The sequence below is a fragment of the Schistocerca nitens genome, chromosome 6, assembly GCF_023898315.1.
Source record: "Schistocerca nitens isolate TAMUIC-IGC-003100 chromosome 6, iqSchNite1.1, whole genome shotgun sequence".
Classification (NCBI taxonomy): Eukaryota; Metazoa; Arthropoda; class Insecta; order Orthoptera; family Acrididae; genus Schistocerca; species Schistocerca nitens.
The window spans coordinates 288,326,177-288,346,785 of NC_064619.1; the positions used below are offsets into that span (position 1 = coordinate 288,326,177).

Sequence of the window (20,609 nt, forward strand, 5' to 3'; positions counted from 1 at the left end):
GGGGATATTGAAAGTATACAGAGAAAGGCAGCACGGATGGTCACAGGTTTGTTTAATCCACAGGAGAATGTCCAGAGATACTGATGGAACTGAAATGGTTGGCTCTTGAAGACAGATATAAACTATCCTGAAGAATGCCCATTAAAAATTTTCAAGAGCCGGCTTTAAATGATTACTCTAGGGATCTACTGTAACACCCTGCATATCACTCACACAGAGACTGTGAGGATAACATTAGAATAATTACTGCATGCCCAGAGACATTCAGACAGTTATTCTTCCCATGCCCAATACATGAATGGAACAGGAAGAAACTCTAATAACTGGTACAATGGGATGTACCCTCTGCCATGCACCTGATGGTGGTCTGCAAAGTATAGATGTAGACATAGATGTAGATGGAGTTCTGACAGCTGCCTCATAATGGGCTGGCTGCCAGACACCACCTCTGTAACCACATTGACTCCAGTACTGTGTTTCATGCCTGGCTGATATATGTCAGATCTTAACAGACCCAGGTCCACCTACAGACAGCTGTGTTTGTGTCTGCTTCTACCTGCATCGGTGTTACTTGTACTCTGTCCACCTCATTAAATACTATTAAGTTTCCACTATTATACCAATGTGTTAGTCACATGTTCCAGTATGTTACCCATGTTTACAGGTCGAATTTTACAATAAGTTGATTATTGTGGGTTGCCTGCTACTGTTCTACTGTGTATGTAATTGTTACTGTTAAAATAAAATCTGTTTGTGCACATTGTAATGCACAGAACAGAAACAACAAAAGAGCTGCTGAGTAAGATTGCAGCACAGTTACTAGCTTATTGGTTCACCAGCAGTTGCTAGCTGTAAATCCACCCACAGCCACTGTGCTTCCTTCATTCCAACTAGTGTTGGAGGACTAGGGATCATAAGAGAAGTGACTGCTTTATCAATTCAGGGCTTATCAAGTACATGATCCAGTTATGTATGAGTTTTGAAGAAGTTAACACCACTAACATGTCCAGCAGTATTGTCTCAAATTGAAATCTTCAAGTTTGATAGTTTATAGCATCACAAGAAAAGGTACGCACTGCTGCCAGACTATAATTCTACCAGTTAGCCAAGAAGCCAGGACAGTCATATGGGGCCTGGATAACAGACGTTTGCCCAAGTGCAAGTTTACGTGAGAGAATCTTGAGTGTTAATGGCCCTTCTGAGACTTCTTGATAGGCAACATTATTGTCTATTCCACATCCACCAGATGTTTCCACCAGGAGACTCTGTGATTAGAGAATCGTACATTAGACAAAATGTGATTTATTGCCCAGCCAAAAACTGCAAAGTCCAGATGGAATTCCAGTTCAGTTTTACTAAGTGTACTCTTCAGCATTGACCCCTTGCTTAGTTAGCTTGCATTTATTACAATTCGCCCTGCAGAAAGTCCCAAGCCACAGCAGTCAGGACAGTGATCATGTGTGTTTGGGTTGTTCTTATGTGAATGTGTGTGTTTTCTACTTCAGAAGAAGACCTTTTTGTCAAAAGCTTAAATGTGTAGCAGTTTTTTTTCATTCTGCATGTGTGTAACTCAATGTCTCCTCTATTTGGTGGGTAGCAATCTATCCTTTTCATAATATTGTTGTTATTCCACCCTGGACTTCCCATTGTTTTGTTTTTTGAAAATACACAATATCCTGTAAAGAGGGATGAAGGACAACAGGCAGATTCTATATTCCTAGATTTCTTGAAAGCATTTGACACAGTGCCGCACTGCAGATTGTTAATGAATATCGGAGCATATGGTAGATGTTCCAGACTTGTGAGTAGCTCAAAGACTACGTAAGTCCTGGGCAGTGAGTATTCATCAGGGACAAAGATATCATTATGAGTACCCCAGGGAACTGTTAAAGTGACCCCTCTTGTTCTCTATAAAAGTAACTGATCCGATGGATATGGGTAGCAGCAGTCTGCAACAGTTTGCTGATGAAATTGTAGTGCACACGTAAGTGTCATCTTTCAGTGACTGTCAGAGGTTACAAGGGACTTGCACAGAATTTCCATTTTGTGACATGAATGTCACTTTGCTTTAAATATGGGAAAATATAAGTTAATGGAGATGAATCAGAAAAACAATTCTGTAGTATTCAAATACAGTAGCAATGGTGTGCTCCTTGACACAGTCACAGCTATTAAGTATCTTGGCATAATTGTGAAAACCAATATAAACTAGAACAAGCATGTAAGGTTGGTTGTACAGAAGATGAATGGTTAAAATCAGTTTACTGGGATAATTCTTGGAAAGTGTAATCCATCTATAAAGCAGACCACCTGTGAACACTTGTGTGGTGTTTTCAAAAGTAGCTACTCTGAGTGAAACTTCCTGGCAGATTAAAACTGTGTGCTGGACCAAGACTCAAACTCAGGACCTCTGCCTTTCGCGGGCAACTGCTCTACCATCAGAGCTACCCAAGCACAACTCACGACCCGTCCTCACAGCTTCACTTCTGCCAGTACCTCGCCTCCTACCTTCCAAACATCACAGAAGCTCTCCTGCAATGGATTGTGAGTCATGCTTGGGTAGCTCAGATGGTAGAGCACTTGCCCACTAAAGGCAAAGGGCCCAAGTTCGAGTCTCTGTCTGGCACACAGTTTTAAACTGCCAGGAAGTTTCATGTCACTCCACTGTAGAGTGAAAATTTCATTTTACTCCTTTAGTGTTTTAGACTCCCGTCAGGTCATATTAAAGGAAGACATTGAAGCAATTCAGAGGCCTGCAGCTAGATTTGTTACTGGTAGGCCTATGTTCAGCTACAAGTGAGTATTATGTAAATGTACCATGAACTCAAAAATAGGATCCCATGAAGGGTAGATGTTCTTCTTGTGAAACACTGTTGAGAAAGTTTAGAGAACTGGCATTTGTGACAGAATGATCCTATCACCACCATCATACTTCTTGCATAAAAACAACAAAGACAAGATAAACGAAATCAGAACTCATACAGAAGCACATAGATGTTCATTTTACTCTCACTCCATTTCCATGTGGAGTAGGAGAGCAAACGACTAACAATGGTCCAGAGTACCCTCTGCTATGAATTTAGTATATATTTAGATGTACTGTAGATGCTCTGAGATGGGAGCTCTTTTCAAAAGTACTCCTTGAGTGAAACTTCCTGACAAATTAAAACTGTTTGCCAGACCAAGAGTCATACATCAGGTGCTTTACCACTGGAACATCTACAGTCAGATAATCCACTGCAAAAGCAGCATTTGACCATCATCAGAAAGGCAGGCATTCATACCTGAATTCCTGCAGTAATCACAGTCTTAGCCATGACCGAAGCAAATGTGAGGCATGTACATTCTGCCAAAAGTCTCTGCCTCCATACACCCTCAGCCCAGTGAACATAAACTAATAACTGCTCTCACAGAGGGATATCTGTATGCAATAATTCTTTCTCATGCATTTCAGAGAGAAATCCTAAATGTGATACTATAAACGTAGCCCCTGCTGCACACTTTAGTCATGTAAAATGCAAATTGTGGAATCTACACATTGTCTTATCTCTTGGGTTCCAGCTTAGAACTTCACACGCCAAACTTCCATCCTTTTGTCCAGCTAAATGTCTCACCAAACACCATTTCATTTTCATTATGACCATCATTATATAACTTACCTCATTTTGTTTCCTGATCCATTTGTTTGTTTTTCTGTCTCTCCTAGTTTCCTAGTTCATGACAGGATAGACCCTTCTAGGTGTAAAGTCTTTGTTAGAAAAATTATATTAATAGTAATGATAATAATAATAATAATAATAATAATAATAGCTTTATTCAACATCGAATGGTACACTGTACATGTACAAAGAAACAGTAATGATTAAAGTTATTTGTACAATACACAAGACATATTCTTCTGAATACGTCATTAATTTACAACAAAATTACAATAACATGTTTACTGATTTCTATTCACAGAATTTCACAAAGCATTTGTTGTTCTTCATGTAAGTATGGTACTCTTCTAATGTGTAGAAAGGGTGTTTTACTAAAAAATTCTTAAGCTGATGTTTCAGTTTAATTATAGGAAGAGCCATGACTGCACCAGGCAGTGCATTAGCTAATTTTATATCTGCGTACTGAGGCACCTTTTTGCAAAGTGCTGTTCTGTGGCTGCCAATGTAAAATCTTTCATTATTTCTAGTATTGTACTGGTGGAAATCTGAATAAGTGTTTGGGTGCAGTCTTTTCACAAGCAATATGGCTTTTACAATGTGTATGTTTATAACAGTTAACACCTCTATTTTTGGAAACAAGTTGCGACAAGATTCCCTATATTTTGCTCCACAGATTATCCTCACACCTCTTTTTTGAAGAATGAGTAGCTTATCTAGATTAGCTTTGGTTATTGCCCCCCCCCCCCCCCCCCCAAATTTCAACACCGTAGTTCAAGTGAGAGGAGAAAAGAGCATGGTATGCAGTCTTTAGGACTACAGTGTCTCTGCAGAACTTGCTAATAGTACTGATGGCAAATATATTTTTTGACAACTTAGTTGCTAGGGAGTCAATATGTGTGTCCCATTTCAGGTTGCTTTGGATTGTTATGCCAAGGAATTTTACACTAGACTCTTTCTTTACCAATTTGTTGCCCATGTATAATTTAATTTCATTATTCAAACTACTTTTGTTAAACTCCATCAAACATGTTTTACTGGTGCTTACATTTAAGTGGCTTTCATTAAAAAACTGAACAATTTATTTTGTCACATTATTACACTCGGCCTCTGGTTTATTACATGATTCCTTTTTACACACAATGGACATGTCATTGGCATACAGAACAATTTTGGAATTTATAGTACAGTATTTAATATCATTTACATAGGTCAAGAACAGAAGGGGGCCCAACATCAAGCCCTGGGGCACACCATATTTTGTGCCAGTGATCTCTGATTTGTAGACACCACTTTCCGTTTTAAGTAGAACAAACTGTTTTCTATTGCTCATATAACACTTTATTAGGTCATAAGCAGCGCCTCTAATGCCCATGTTCCATAGCTTGTCTAATAGGATGTCAACATTCGCACAATCAAAGGCTTTTCCCAGGTCTAGGTATACGCATGCCACATGTTCCTCTTCAATTAGTTGAGCAGCTGCAGTGCTAGTTGATTTACCCTTTAGGAATTCATTTTGATTTTTGAACATCAGGTTGTGTTTGTCAAGAAAGTTTATAATCCTGTTGTATAAAATTTTCTCAACTATTTTGGAAAAGACAGGAAGGATTAAGACTGGTGTGTAGTTTTCTACTTTGTTGTTGTCACCTTTCTTAAAAATGGGTGTTACCTGTGCTATTTTTAGTCTGTCTGGAAAGGTGCCTGATTCTATTATATTGTTGACTGCTACAGACAGAGGTACAGAGACATTTTGGCTACAGGCTTTTAAAACATTAATATTTAGGCCATCATGCCCAGCTGATTTAGAGAGTTTTAGAGAGCTAATGATGCCCATTATTTCTGCACAGTTTGTGGGGGCTAGATATATACTATGGTCACACGTATTACCTTTAAAACTGTAGTGCATGTTTTTATGTTTGTCATTTATGGCTTCCCCTACGGAAGAAAACTATTCATTAAAAATATTTACAATTTCCAGTTGGTCTTTTATGAGCATGCCATTGTGGTTAATAGCAAAGTCCATACAGGATTTGTCATTGCAGGTTCTAAAACTGTTTATGACTGCTCAGATGCCAGCAGTTACATTGTGTGAGTTTTGAAGCTTATTTGCAACATAGTTGCTCCTGGTCTGTGTGAGTAAGTTCTTATAGTGTGCTTGATATATTTTGAAGGTTTCCTTTAGCTCAGGAATCTCTCTATTATTCAGCATTGCACTGTGGAGTAGTTTTAATTTTTCCCTCGCTTCAGTGACATTACTATTTACCCAAATATTTTTGTTTATATTTTTTGTTTGTTTCATTTTTGTGATTACAACTGGACATGTGGTATCAAAGCAGTAATAGAAATCGGCAGTAAAGCTATCATACGAAAAACTATTATTTTCAAACCATTTTATTTGTGCTAGCATGTAGTTTAGTCTATTTATGTTGTCATTGTACATTATTCTTTTAGTTACAAACTGTTGCTTTGTGGTGACTTTTGTGGCGGCATTCGTAGTGACAAACAGTTCGCTGTAGAAATGGCTTACGAAGTCACCGCCACACTTTTAATAGCGGGCCGACCGGTCCGCTGGAACAGTGAACAGAAAGATGAAAACCCAACACTCTGATTAAATAAAAGTCGGTACTTATCTTTATTAACGAAGATACAGAAACACAGTAGTGAACTCCGTGTCTGCAGAGATCTGTCTAGTTCGAGTCGGAGCGGCTAGGTCAGGTCAGCGTCGGCTGACGACAAACGACAACTCTGCTGCGATGAACACACAACTGACTAGCAAGTACACAATTAGGTGGCGAGTATACAACTGAGCGGCGAATACAGAACTGTCCTAGCGCTCGCGACTCCAGCGCTTAAGAAACCAGAAGCCAGCGGTGGCGCGCGCAGCCTTGCGGCGATTTCCTGTCTCGCTGGCGCTGCTTATGCGGACGGCGTCCGGACTTTGATGCTGCCAACCTTTTGGCAGCGGGCTCGAGTGGCAGTACTGGCTAGGATACAACACTCCTCCCCCCCCAAAACGCCGCACCGTCGTTGAATAATGACGTGGCGAGCGTCGACGGCGGGGGAGGGGTCTGGCCGCAGGCGTAGCAGAAGAGACCGGGGCGGAGACTGTTGTCGGTGTCAGTCCCCGGTCCGCACCCCAGCATTGGCTGCGCGGGGCCTCGGGAAACACCGACTGAAAACCGAGGTCAGGGTGCACGCCTGTGACCACGGGCGCAGCTTCTGGTACTGGACGCGACGGGGCGTCGGGACCCACGAAGAGAGGCAGCGTCTCCTGACGCTGTGTCGACGGCTGCCGAGTGGGCGCCGGACTAGGTGCTGCGGTGTCAGACTCCTTGGGGGTGCCCAAGGAAAGCGGCTGCAGGACAGGCTGCACAGCCACCGCTTGGGAAGGCGGCCCGGCTGAGAGGTCGACGTCCATCAACTCCGAAGGCGGTGGCGACTGAAGAGAGACCGCAGGCGCTGGAGCAACCACCTGGGGCGCTCCCGGATGAAGCTGCGCGGGAGGCAACAACGGGACGGGCTGTCGGCGTGGTAGCGGCGACGGCTGCTGCTGCTGCCCTGGGGGCGGCAGCGAAGTCGGAAGGCGCGGCTGGAACAAGCCGCGGACCAAATCTGTGGACAAAGAACGAGCGGCAGAATCCGGGCGGCCAGCGCGGCGCAACTGGTTCTGATGCCTCCTGCGCACCCCAGTAGCACCGTGAACAGTATAAAAACCGCGACCCTGGACACTTATCACGATACCACGTTCCCAACGACGGCGACCGCGATAAACTCTGAAAAAAACGGCGTCGTTGCCCTGAAAACGCGTGCGATGCTCAGAAGCGGCGGGTCGATCCGGGGGGTGCAACAACCGTAGTAGGGTGCGATGACGACGGCCGTGGAGAAGCTCCGCAGGCGAAGGGCCGTCGCGTGGCGTGGTCCGGTACGACGACAGGAACGTGATGAGGGCCTGCTGACGAGAGTGCGTAGCACGAAGGCGGTCCATATGATCCTTGAATGTGCGTATAAAACGTTCCGCTGCACCATTCGATTGACGGTGGAACGGCGGAGTAAGAACATGGCGAATGCCATTGGCAGAACAAAAACTTTCAAATTCAGCAGAGGTAAATTGTGGACCATTGTCAGACACTAAAACTTCTGGAAGACCCTCAATACAAAAAATTGAAGTCAACGCCTGTATAGTGTGTGCAGACGTTGTAGACTGCATGGGCACAACAAACGGAAAATTACTAAATGCATCTATCACGATGAGCCAACGAGAATTCCAATATGGACCAGCGAAGTCAATATGTACTCGCTGCCAGGGACCGGCAGGGCGTGCCCACTCAAAATAGCGGTGAGGCGGAGCAGCTTGGTGTTCAGCACACGTCGAACAATCTGTAGACATCTGCGTAATCTGCTTATCAATACCGATCCATGTACAATGACGGCGGGCAAGCTGCTTGGTGCGGACCACTCCCCAATGACCTTGATGCAACAAGTCGAGGACCTTGGATTGGAGCACTTGGGGAACCACTACACGAAGCTGGTCATTCTCGGTGCGTAACAGCAAAACTCCGTGCGAAACGGACAACAGATGACGCTGCGGATAATAGCGACGAACCACAGGATCCGATATGTCCTTTGCCCTGGACGGCCAACCACGTTGAACAAAACGTAATAGTAAACTCAGATGAGGATCCGTAGCTGTCTCACGTGCCACCTGACGATAATCAATCGGAAAATCCCGGAGGGATTGATGCTCATCGGCGTCAATCTGATGGCAAGAGTCGTCAGAGGAATCGAAGACATCATCCGCAGCAATCGGCAATCTAGAAAGCGCGTCAGCGTTTGCATGCTGAGCTGTAGGGCGATGCAGTATCTCATATTGGTATTGTGATAACAAAAGAGCCCAACGTTGGAGTCTCTGAGCTGTCCGCTGAGGAACTGGTTTAGACGGATGAAACAGTGACGTCAGGGGCTTGTGATCTGTTACTAAATAGAATGGTCTACCATAGAGGTAGTGATGGAATTTTGTGACACCGAACACAATAGCCAACGCTTCCTTGTCCAATTGGCTATAATTACACTGAGCTTTGTTTAGCAATTTAGAGGCGAACGCAATAGGACGTTCGGTGTTACCGACTCGGTGAGACAACACAGCACCGAGGCCGAAAGAAGAGGCATCACAAGCTAACACCAGAGGCTTGTTAGGGTCGTAATGGACCAGACAACGATCATTCAATAAAGCCTCTTTAAGCTGCTGAAAGGCTGATTGGCAATCAGCTGACCACACAAACGGAACATTCTTACGGCGGAGACGATGCAACGGTGCAGCAATCTGTGAAGCATTAGGTATAAACCTAATATAATATGTCAATTTGCCAAGAACTGCTTGCAATTCATACAGATTGCGAGGGGCGGGCAAATCACGAATAGCTGCTAAGTGTGACTGGGAGGGATGAATGCCTTGAGCATTAATAACATGTCCCAGATACTCCATCTCCGTAAGGAAAAATGAACATTTATCGATGTTGCAACGTGGGCCTGCCTGAGACAACACTGTAAACAAACACTCCAAATTACGGAAATGTTCAGCAGGCGTCCGACCGGACACAACAATATCGTCTAAATAGTTGCAACACGAGGGCACATTAGCCAGAAGTTGTGACAAAAAACGCTGAAAAACAGCTGGAGCTGACGCACAACCAAAAGGCAAACGCAGAAAACGGAACAACCCCAACGACGTGTTTATGACAAAATACTGTTGTGATTGCTCGTCGAGGGGCAATTGCAAATATGCTTCACGGAGATCAATTTTGGAAAAGAAACGAGCGTCCCCTAACTTATCCATCAGCTCGTCCGGTCTAGGCAAAGGAAAAGAATCAATGACAGTCTGAGGATTGACTGTCGACTTAAAATCAGCACACAAACGTAACTTGCCAGACGGTTTCTTTATAATAACTAAGGGAGAAGCCCACTGGCTCGCTGAAACGGGTTGAATAACACCGTTGTTTTGCCAACGACGAAGTTCATCTGCTACAGGTGCCCGGAGGGCGTGAGGCACTGGACGAGCACGAAAAAATCGAGGCTGAGCATTATCTTTTAACGTAATATGAGCGGCAAAGTTCGCAGCACAACCTAGTTCGTCTTTAAATATGTCACCGTATTGTTTACACAAAGCGGTTATGCTGTCTTGAGGAACAACAACAGAATTAATTTGCAACACATTGTCTTGGATAGACAGGCCAAACAAGTCAAAACAGTCTAATCCGAAAATGTTTACACTGTCTGTAGCGCGGAGCACTGTTTTTGTATTGCCACGGAATGTGGCTGGCACGCTACATACACCTAACACAGGAATTTGTTCTCCACTATAAGTAGCCAAAGAATGTTTTGCCGCTGAAAGTTTAGGGCGGCCGATAGCCACGTACGTAGCACTATTTATGAGAGTCACCGACGCACCAGTGTCTAATTGAAAATTGAAGGTCTTATCCTGGATGCGTAGCGTCACAGTTTATTACACTGTCTCTGGATCGGTGCAGCGGAGGCGGAAGACACAAAATCAGCGCGTTTAGCGCGTGTTCGCTGCTTACGACAACTCGTGGGTTGGGCGGGTGGAACAACAACTCCCGCTTCACTTGCAGTCTGTACAGTACTTTTTACAGCGTTTGAATTACGCTTGAGTCGCATAGCAGAGGGCTGGGTGGGTGGCTTATTGCGAACAAGTTTATTACCCACACGAACCGTGGAAGAGTCTTTAAACACGACCTTCTGGGCGGGATGGCTTTGAAGAACATGAATATCCATGGGCTGGGCAGCACTAGAATCGTTCTTGCGTTTACGCAAACAAACAGTCTGGATGTGTCCTTTCCTTTGACAAAAGTGACAAACCGCGTTTCTTAACGGGCAACGTTCACGAGGATGAGCAAGAACACACTTAGGGCAAGACTTAACTCTATCATTTTGCACACGCGGCTGACGAATGTGTTTAACATGACGCGGCCGGCTAGTGTTTACAGTCTGACTCTGCCGGTGGGGCCGCGGGCGTGACATAACTTGCTTAGCACAGGCAATTTGAGAAATACATGGCTGATCTAACTCACACTCAGCATAGTCAAAAGTATCTTGGGCTTCAATAATGTTCATCACAGTCTCTAATGACGGGTCAGGCAACTTTAAGATAGCAGCACGAATACGAGAATCTGCAATGTTTTGAGTAATAGCGTCTCGTAACATGACATCACTGTAGGAAGCTCCACACACACAATTAAATCGGCACTGACGGGTGAGGCCCCGTAAATCTGTTAACCACTGTTTATTAGATTGATGTGGCAGTTTCTTTAATCTGAAGAACCTGAATCTGGCTGCTGCCACATGAACTCGCGACTCGAAATACTCAGCAAGCTTGTTAACAACAACGTCATAGTCTAAAGCTTCTGGCTTGGATTCCGGGAACAACTTACAAAGTAGTCGATAGACTTCCACGCCTGCAGTGGAAATTAAATAAAGCTGCCGCTCAGTACCCGTGATTTTGTAGACTGTCATGTGCGCCTGCAACTGCGCGAAATATTCTCGCCATTCTTCTCTGGATGCATCAAAAGCGCGGAAAGGCGGTGCTGCCTGTGCTTGTTCCTTTTGTGTTGGAGGATTAGCCGCTTGTTTGGCGATTGCTTCCACCAGACTTTGTATTTGCTGACTCTGTAACAAGATCAACTGTTGTAATTCGGCAGACATAGTGAACACAAATTAAACCAGCCCCCAAAATTTTATCGCTATAATTAGTATAACCAGAAACAAGTTAAACCAGCCCTGCACACGAGTTCGGAAGCCCTCGTCGCCAGTTTTGTGGCGGCGTTCGTAGCGACAAACAGTTCGCTGTAGAAACGGCTTACGAAGTCACCGCCACACTTTTAATAGCGGGCCGACCGGTCCGCTGGAACAGTGAACAGAAAGATGAAAACCCAACACTCTGATTAAATAAAAGTCGGTACTTATCTTTATTAACGAAGATACAAAAACACAGTAGTGAACTCCGTGTCTGCAGAGATCTGTCTAGTTCGAGTCGGAGCGGCTAGGTCAGGTCAGCGTCGGCTGACGACAAACGACAACTCTGCTGCGATGAACACACAACTGACTAGCAAGTACACAATTAGGTGGCGAGTATACAACTGAGCGGCGAATACAGAACTGTCCTAGCGCTCGCGACTCCAGCACTTAAGAAACCAGAAGCCAGCGGTGGCGCGCGCAGCCTTGCGGCGATTTCCTGTCTCGCTGGCGCTGCTTATGCGGACGGCGTCCGGACTTTGATGCTGCCAACCTTTTGGCAGCGGGCTCGGGTGGCAGTACTGGCTAGGATACAACAGTGACAGTGGGGGCCTCATGGAGCTCCAATTTAAGCTGTACCACATGGTGATCTGAGATGGCTAGTTTTAAAACCGATGCACTGTGGGATAGGTGGGTCATGTTTGTTATTATGTTGTCAAGACATGTTTTACTATTGCCAGTTTCTCTAGTGGGTTCCCGAATGAGTGGGGTCAGGTTAAATTCATCACACAGTCAATGTAACTTTTTGGTGCTGACATCATTTGTTAATAAATCTATATATCCCCTGTAACTATAATATTTACATGACCATTTGGCCCAGAAAATGTTGTGTCTATATATACAAGCAAGTCAGAAAGATTTACAAAAAAGGTATCTGTATTTGCTGCAGGTGGCCTGTAAACACCGATAACTGTTATGTTATCTCTAACGCATTTTAGATTTATTGCAGCAAATTCTGAGATTCCTTCCAAGCAGAAGGCACTCACATCAATAACATTAAAATTACTTTCATTTACAGTGAAAATTGCTACACCTCCCCCAGTCTTGTCTTTTCTACTGAAGGCTGTGCAGCATTTCATACACAGTGGTTGACTAATGCTAATCAGAGCTTCATTGTACCAATGTTCAGTTACAACTAATATATCGGGTTTGTCAGTCTGTGAAATTACATCTAGATCATTATGCTTATTTCTAAGGCTACCAAGATTCTGGTGTATGATTTTAAGGCTGAGTTTTACCTGCTGGACCTTAGAGGATAATTTTGGACTAGCAATGAAGCCAATAGGCTTTACAAGTTTCCCTGGCTTGCCAGCGGTGGCTGGTGGTGTGGCAGGTTTTGTTGAGGTGGGTTGTACCACCCCATGGCAATGGACCTCTTTTCATCACTTTGTGAACAATGTCACCTGACTTCCTCAAGAACTTTGCTACTAACAATCTTTTTGCTCTTTTGTTCATGTGCAGACCGTGAGATGTGTGCAGCTCCCTTTCTAGATAGCTGACATCTACTAGAGAAACATTCTGAAATGTACTACATAGAGCTTTAATCCTATCATTTGTTTTATGAACTTCCCGGTTCACGATAGACTGTTTCATAAGATCATGCCTCTGTGGAATGTTGACAACAATTGTTTTAGTGTCATTTAACTTACCCAGTACCATTTTCATATGTCTAATTGCATCATTTGCTTGATTTCTTGCTACATCATTCTAATGAAACACCAACTGCTGTGCAATAAGTGTAAAACAAAGCATAACACTATAAATAGAAAGATGCTGAATGAGAAAACGTGTGATTCTTCTCTAACATTCTGATGACTTAAAGTGTGTGTTTGTGGATCTGGGTTATATCAGCTTATTCCCCCAAACCAACCTTCCACTTCTTTACGAGATGACTTACTTGGAATTTGCAGCCACTCTTCTTTACTGAATAGCTGGCTGCTGGAAAACCTCTTGACTTCTTCTCCGTCGAATAATGCTATGTACATAAATTTTTAGACTCTTCCTACTTATGAAATAAGTAGACATACAAACTTTACTTTTAATTAATTAATGATGTATTTGCCCTCCATACACAAGAAAAATCTCACTTTCCACATGAATATGTAACTTCCTGCAAGTCTCTCATAAAGTCGGACATTAGAAACAAATTGTTACAGTTAAAAGAAAGTTGGCTTGGATACCATGACCTATCTTAAAATGAATAATAAAATGAATCTTGCCTCTAACAAGATTGCGTCAAGAGTCTTCAAGAGTACTTTTTCAACTGTTCTTGTTTTAATAACAATAGTCAATGACACAATAAGCACAGAGCTGCATATAAACTCTATGGTTCTTCCTTACACACATTCTAAAAAATATATGGATTGCCCGACAGGTACTTGTCGGTGCCGTCCGACCGCCATATCTACTTTCTTCCCATGACAGATTTTAAACATGCACACACAAACATGTGACATGCAATAGGTGGGATTCTACTATATCATATCCAGAATATCGTGTGTTCGAGATGGTAGAAAGCTGAGTGGTTCAACAATTTACACAGAAATTCTCAAATCACTACATTTCATCATGTAGCTTTGCAGGAACACATTTAAACAGTATTCACAAACACCAAAATATTCTGCTCATATGTTAAGGGTGTGATCTGCACCATAGTTAATCTCCTGGCGTGCATAGGTTAAGCAGCTATCAAAATGAAGGGTAACAAACTGATGCAGAAACACTGAATTCCATTTTCGAATGTTTCTTTTTATACTCATTGGAGGCTTAGGTTATAGTTTAACAAAAGCACTCCACACATAAGTGTCCATAAAGGGGACACAAAAGGGACATGCCCCCTACTGGAGTCTAGGGTACATTTTTTCTTCACTACGAAATCATCATATTTCTTTTCCGTGGTGGGTTTCTGTATTGTTTCAGATCCATGGCAGACGTAAACCTATGGCACCTTCCGAAAATTCTAAATTTTGTGAGTCTCACAGTAAGCCCTAGCAGATGACCCTGCCCTCACAGTCTCATCTAGATGCACTCCAAAACTACCTGCACCATATTGTTGTTGTTGTGGTCTTCAGTCCTGAGACTAGTTTGATGCAGCTCTCCATGCTACCCTATCCTGTGCAAGCTTCTTCATCTTGTGATCCCTTGATGCCTCAAAACATGTCCTACCAACCGATCCCTTCTTCTAGTCAAGTTGTGCCACAAGCTTCTCTTCTCCCCAATCCTATTCAATACCTCCTCATTAGTTACGTGATCTACCCACCTTATCTTCAGCATTCTTCTGTAGCACCACATTTCGAAAGCTTCTATTCTCTTCTTGTCCAAACTGGTTATCGTCCATGTTTCACTTCCATACATGGCTACACTCCATACAAATACTTTCAGAAACGACTTCCTGACACTTAAATCTATACTCGATGTTAACAAATTTCTCTTCTTCAGAAACGATTTCCTTGCCATTGCCAGTCTACATTTTATATCCTCTCTGCTTCGACCATCATCAGTTATTTTACTCCCTAAATAGCAAAACTCCTTTACTACTTTAAGTGTCTCATTTCCTAATCTAATCCCCTCAGCATCACCCGATTTAATTCGACTACATTCCACTATCCTCGTTTTGCTTTTGTTGATGTTCATCTTATATCCTCCTTTCAAGACACTGTCCATTCCGTTCAACTGCTCTTCCAAGTCCATTGCTGTCTCTGACAGAATTAGAATGTCATCGGCGAACCTCAAAGTTTTTACTTCTTCTCCATGAATTTTAATACCTACTCCGAATTTTTCTTTTGTTTCTTTTACTGCTTGCTCAATATACAGATTGAATAACATCGGGGAGAGGCTACAACCCCGTCTCACTCCTTTCATGCCCCTCGACTCTTATAACTGCCATCTGGTTTCTGTACAAATTGTAAATAGCCTTTCGCTCCCTGTATTTTACCCCTGCCACCTTCATAAATTGAAATTAGGGTATTCCAGTTAACATTGTCAAAAGCTTTCTCTAAGTCTACAAATGCTAGAAACGTAAGTTTGCCTTTTCTAATCTTTCTTCTAAGATACGTCGTAAGGTTAGTATTGCCTCACGTGTTCCAACATTTCTATAGAATCCAAACTGATCTTCCCCGAGGTTCGCTTCTACCAGTTTTTCCATTCGTCTGTAAAGAATTCGCGTTAGTATTTTGCAGCTATGACTTATTAAACTGATAGTTCGGTAATTTTCACATCTGTCAACACCTGCTTTCTTTGGGATTGGAATTATTATATTCTTCTTGAAGTCTGTGGGTATTTCGCCTGTCTCATACATCTTGCTCACCAGATGGTAGATTTTTGTCACGACTGGCTCTCCCAAGGCCATCAGTAGTTCTAATGGAATGTTGTCTACTCCCGGGGCCTTGTTTCGACTCAGGTCTTTCAGTGCTCTGTCAAACTCTTCACGCAGTATCTTATCTCCCATTTCATCTTCATCTACATCCTCTTCCATTTCCATAATATTGTCCTCAAGTACATCGCCCTTGTATAAACCCTCTATATACTCCTTCCACCTTTCTGCCTTCCCTTCTTTGCTTAGAACTGGGTTTCCATCTGAGCTCTTGATATTCATACAAGTGGTTCTCTTCTCTCCAAAGGTCTCTTTAATTTTCCTGTAGGCAGTATCTATCTTAGCCCTAGTGAGACAAGCCTCTACATCCTTACATTTGTCCTCTAGCCACCCCTGCTTAGCCATTTTACACTTCCTGTCGATCTCATTTTTGAGACGTTTTTATTCCTTTTTGCCTGCTTCATTTACTGCATTTTTATATTTTCTCCTTTCATCAATTAAATTCAATATTTCTTCTGTTACCCAAGGATTTCTATTAGCCCTCGTCTTTTTACCTATTTGATCCTCTGCTGCCTTCACTACTTCATCCCTCAGAGCTACCCATTCTTCTTCTACTGTATTTCTTTCCCCCATTCCTGTCAATTGTTCCCTTATGCTCTCCCTGAAACACTCTACAACCTCTGGTTCTTTCAGTTTATCCAGGTCCCATCTCCTTAAATTCCCACCTTTTTGCAGTTTTTTCAGTTTCAATCTGCAGTTCATAACCAATAGATTGTGGTCAGAATCCACATCTGCCCCTGGAAATGTCTAACAATTTGAAACCTGGTTCCTAAATCACTGTCTTACCATTATATAATCTATCTGATACCTTTTAGTATCTCCAGGATTCTTCCAGGTATACAACCTTCTTTTATGATTCTTGAACCAAGTGTTAGCTATGATTAAGTTATGCTCTGTGCAAAATTCTACAAGGCGGCTTCCTCTTTCATTTCTTCCCCCCAATCCATATTCACCTACTATGTTTCCTTATCTCCCTTTTCCTACTGACGAATTCCAGTCACCCATGACTATTAAATTTTCGTCTCCCTTCACTACCTGAATAATTTCTTTTATCTCGTCATACATTTCATCAATTTCTTCATCATCTGCAGAGCTAGTTGGCATATAAACTTGTACTACTGTAGTAGGCATGGGCTTTGTGTCTATCTTGGCCACAATAATCCGTTCACTATGCTGTTTGTAGTAGCTAACCCGCACTCCTATTTTTTTATTCATTATTAAACCTACTCCTGCGTTACCCCTATTTGATTTTGTATTTATAACCCTGTAATCACCTGACCAAAAGTCTTGTTCCTCCTGCCACCGAACTTCACTAATTCCCACTATATCTAACTGTAACCTATCCATTTCCTTTTTTAAATTTTCTAACCTACCTGCCCGATTAAGGGATCTGACATTCCACGCTCCGATCCGTAGAATGCCAGTTTTCTTTCTCCTGATAACGACGTCCTCTTGAGTAGTCCCCGCCCGGAGATCCGAATGGGGGACTATTTTACCTCCGGAATATTTTCCCCAGGAGGACGCCATCATCATATAATCATACAGTAAAGCTGCATGTCCTCGGGAAAATTTACGGCTGTAGTTTCCCCTTGCTTTCAGCCGTTCGCAGTACCAGCACAGCAAGGCCGTTTTGGTTAATGTTACAAGGCCAGATCAGTCAATTATCCAGACTGTTGCCCCTGCAACTACTGAAAAGGCTGCTGCCCCTCTTCAGGAACCACATGTTTGTCTGGCCTCTCAACAGATACCCCTCCGTTGTGGTTGCACCTACGGTACGGCCATCTGTATCGCTGAGGCACGCAAGCCTCCCCACCAACGGCAAGGTCCATGGTTCATGGGGGGGACCTGCACCATAGTGGTTACATACTGACAGGAAAGCCCCCCCTCCCAACATTACTACTGCAGTCTGCCTACAAGTGCTAACATCTGGAATTCCTGTCCATGTGTCAGGCAGGCAAGCTTAGGTGAACAGTCGATGCAGCATCTGCATGAATGATCCTCCTCTGGTTTGTGAACCAGTGCTTTTGTTTTGGACCAATTCTTTTACTGAGGACTCAAGGAATGCTGCACAATAACTGCTTGACGTATCTGGTGAGTCAGCTTCATGCATTGCTTCGGGCAGATAGCTTCCAAGTGCCATAGCTTCCTAAGTAGGAGAAGTTGCAGTCCAGTGCTGTTTTCCCTTTATTTTTTAAGGTATTTTGGAGAGCCACCTTCCAATTTCCAGAGGCTGATAGTTTCACATGCAGAAACATATGTAACTGCCCTGGTCATTGATATGTGCCAGTTCCAAGCTCCAACATGGACTGCCTCATTCAATTACCACACAGTTGTGTACCTTCCTTTGCACATGAAGGCATGTGCCCTCTTTACGTTCATTTGCCATTACACGGAGCCTCCACTAGGGACGAATTTTTAGTGTTTATGTTGACTTTCAATCTTGTGAAAATCTTAGTGAAGTTTTGTTCCTGTGTTGAGATTGATAAACAGAACTTGCACTATGGAATTCACACCTAGATTGTGTACATATCATATATTTTCTTTTTTTTTTGTTATACAGTGTGCAGTAGTTTGTCTGTCTTAGTAAAAAGCTTGTGTTGTCAAAAATGAACGAGATTGTAAACTTAACTTCACCCCTCACTCATTTGCACATGCCCGCTTCTGTGTCCCCCACTGTGCCCCCAACCACATGGTCCAAACTCACCACCCACAAGGCTCAAGTGTCCATGGTACTCCCCCACCTCACCATAACAACCACCATGTGTGCATCAGTATACCTGTATTACCACCCACTGAACCCAGGACCCACTTGATGCTGAACCCATGAGCTGGTTTCATTAATGCTTTGGCAGTGACACTGTCAACTGCAGGCCCTATTCAAATTACTGAGTGGTACCTGTTGTTTTTGTGGTCTTCAGTCCTGAGACTGGTTTGATGCAGCTCTCCATGCTACTCTATCCTGTGCAAGCTTCTTCATCTCCCAGTACCTACTGCAACCTACATCCTTCTGAATCTGCTTAGTGTATTCATCTCTTGGTCTCCCTCTACGATTTTTACCCTCCACGCTGCCATCCAATGCTAAATTTGTGATCCCTTGATGCCTCAAAATATGTCCTACCAACCGATCCCTTCTTCTAGTCAAGTTGTGCCACAAACTTCTCTTCTCCCCAATCCTATTCAATACCTCCTCATTAGTTACGTGATCTACCCACCTTATCTTCAGCATTCTTCTGTAGCACCACATTCCGAAAGCTTCTATTCTCTTCTTGTCCATACTAGTTATCGTCCATGTTTCACTTCCACACATGGCTACACTCCATACAAATACTTTCAGAAACGACTTCCTGACACTTAAATCTATACTCGATGTTAACAAATTTCTCTTCTTCAGAAACGATTTCCTTGCCATTGCCAGTCTACATTTTATATCCTCTCTGCTTCGACCATCATCAGTTATTTTACTCCCTAAATAGCAAAACTCCTTTACTACTTTAAGTGTCTCATTTCCTAATCTAATTCCCTCAGCATCACCCGATTTAATTTGACTACATTCCATTATCCTCGTTTTGCTTTTGTTGATGTTCATCTTATATCCTCTTTTCAAGACACTGTCCATTCCGTTCAACTGCTCTTCCAAGTCCTTTGCAGTCTCTGACAGGATTACAATGTCATCGGCGAACCTCAAAGTTTTTACTTCTTCTCCATGAATTGTAATACCTACTCTGAATTTTTCTTTTGTTTCCTTTACTGCTTGCTCAATATACAAATTGAATAACATCGGGGATAGGCTACAAACCTGTCTCACCTCTTTCCCAACCACTGCTTCCCTTTCATGCCCCTCGACTCTTATAACTGCCATCTGGTTTCTGTACAAATTGTAAATAGCCTTTCGCTCCCTGTATTTTACCCCTGCCACCTTTAGAATGTGAAAGAGAGTATTCCAGTCAACATTGTCAAAAGCTTTCTCTAAGTCTACAAATGCTAGAAACGTAGATTTGCCTTTTCTTAATCTTTCTTCTAAGATAAGTCGTAAGGTTAGTATTGCTTCACGTGTTCCAACATTTCTACGGAATACAAACGGATCTTCCCCGAGGTCCGCTTCTACCAGTTTTTCCATTCGTCTGTAAAGAATTCGCGTTAGTATTTTGCAGCTATGACTTATTAAACTGATAGTTCGGTAATTTTCACATCTGCCAACACCTGCTTTCTTTGGGATTTGAATTATTATATTCTTCTTGTAGTCTGAGAGTATTTCACCTGTCTCATACATCTTGCTCACCAGATGGTAGAGTTTTGTCATGACTGGCTCTCCCAAGGCCGTCAGTAGTTCTAATGGAATGTTGTCTACTCCCGGGGCCTTGTTTCGACTCAGGGCTTTCAGTGCTCTGTCAAACTCTTCACGCAGTATCGTATCTCCCATTTCATCTTCATCTACATCCTCTTCCATTTCCATAACATTGTTCTCAAGTACATCGCCCTTGTATAAACCCTCTATATACTCCTTCCACCTTTCTGCCTTCCCTTCTTTGCTTAGAACTGGGTTTCCATCTGAGCTCTTGATATTCATACAAGTGGTTCTCTTCTCTCCAAAGGTCTCTTTAATTTTCCTGTAGGCAGTATCTATCTTACCCCTAGTGAGACAAGCCTCTACATCCTTACATTTGTCCTCTAGCCATCCCTGCTTAGCCGTTTTGCACTTCCTGTCGATCTCATTTTTGAGACGTTTGTATTCCTTTTTGCGTGCTTCATTTACTGCATTTTTATATTTTCTCCTT

General features: G+C 42.9%; 1 protein-coding gene across 1 annotated transcript in view; it reads right to left on the reverse strand.

Annotated features, from left to right (window-relative positions):
- Positions 1 to 819: 819 nt before the first annotated feature.
- Positions 820 to 20,609, reverse strand: part of LOC126263325 (uncharacterized) — a 31,972-nt gene continuing 12,182 nt past the window's right edge. Inside the window, exons 2-3 of the mRNA XM_049960414.1 lie at positions 6,792 to 7,268; positions 820 to 926 (exon numbers count right to left, since the gene is read on the reverse strand). Coding sequence (XP_049816371.1) covers positions 820 to 926; positions 6,792 to 7,268 — 584 coding nt within the window. The remainder of the gene's footprint in view (positions 927 to 6,791; positions 7,269 to 20,609) is intronic.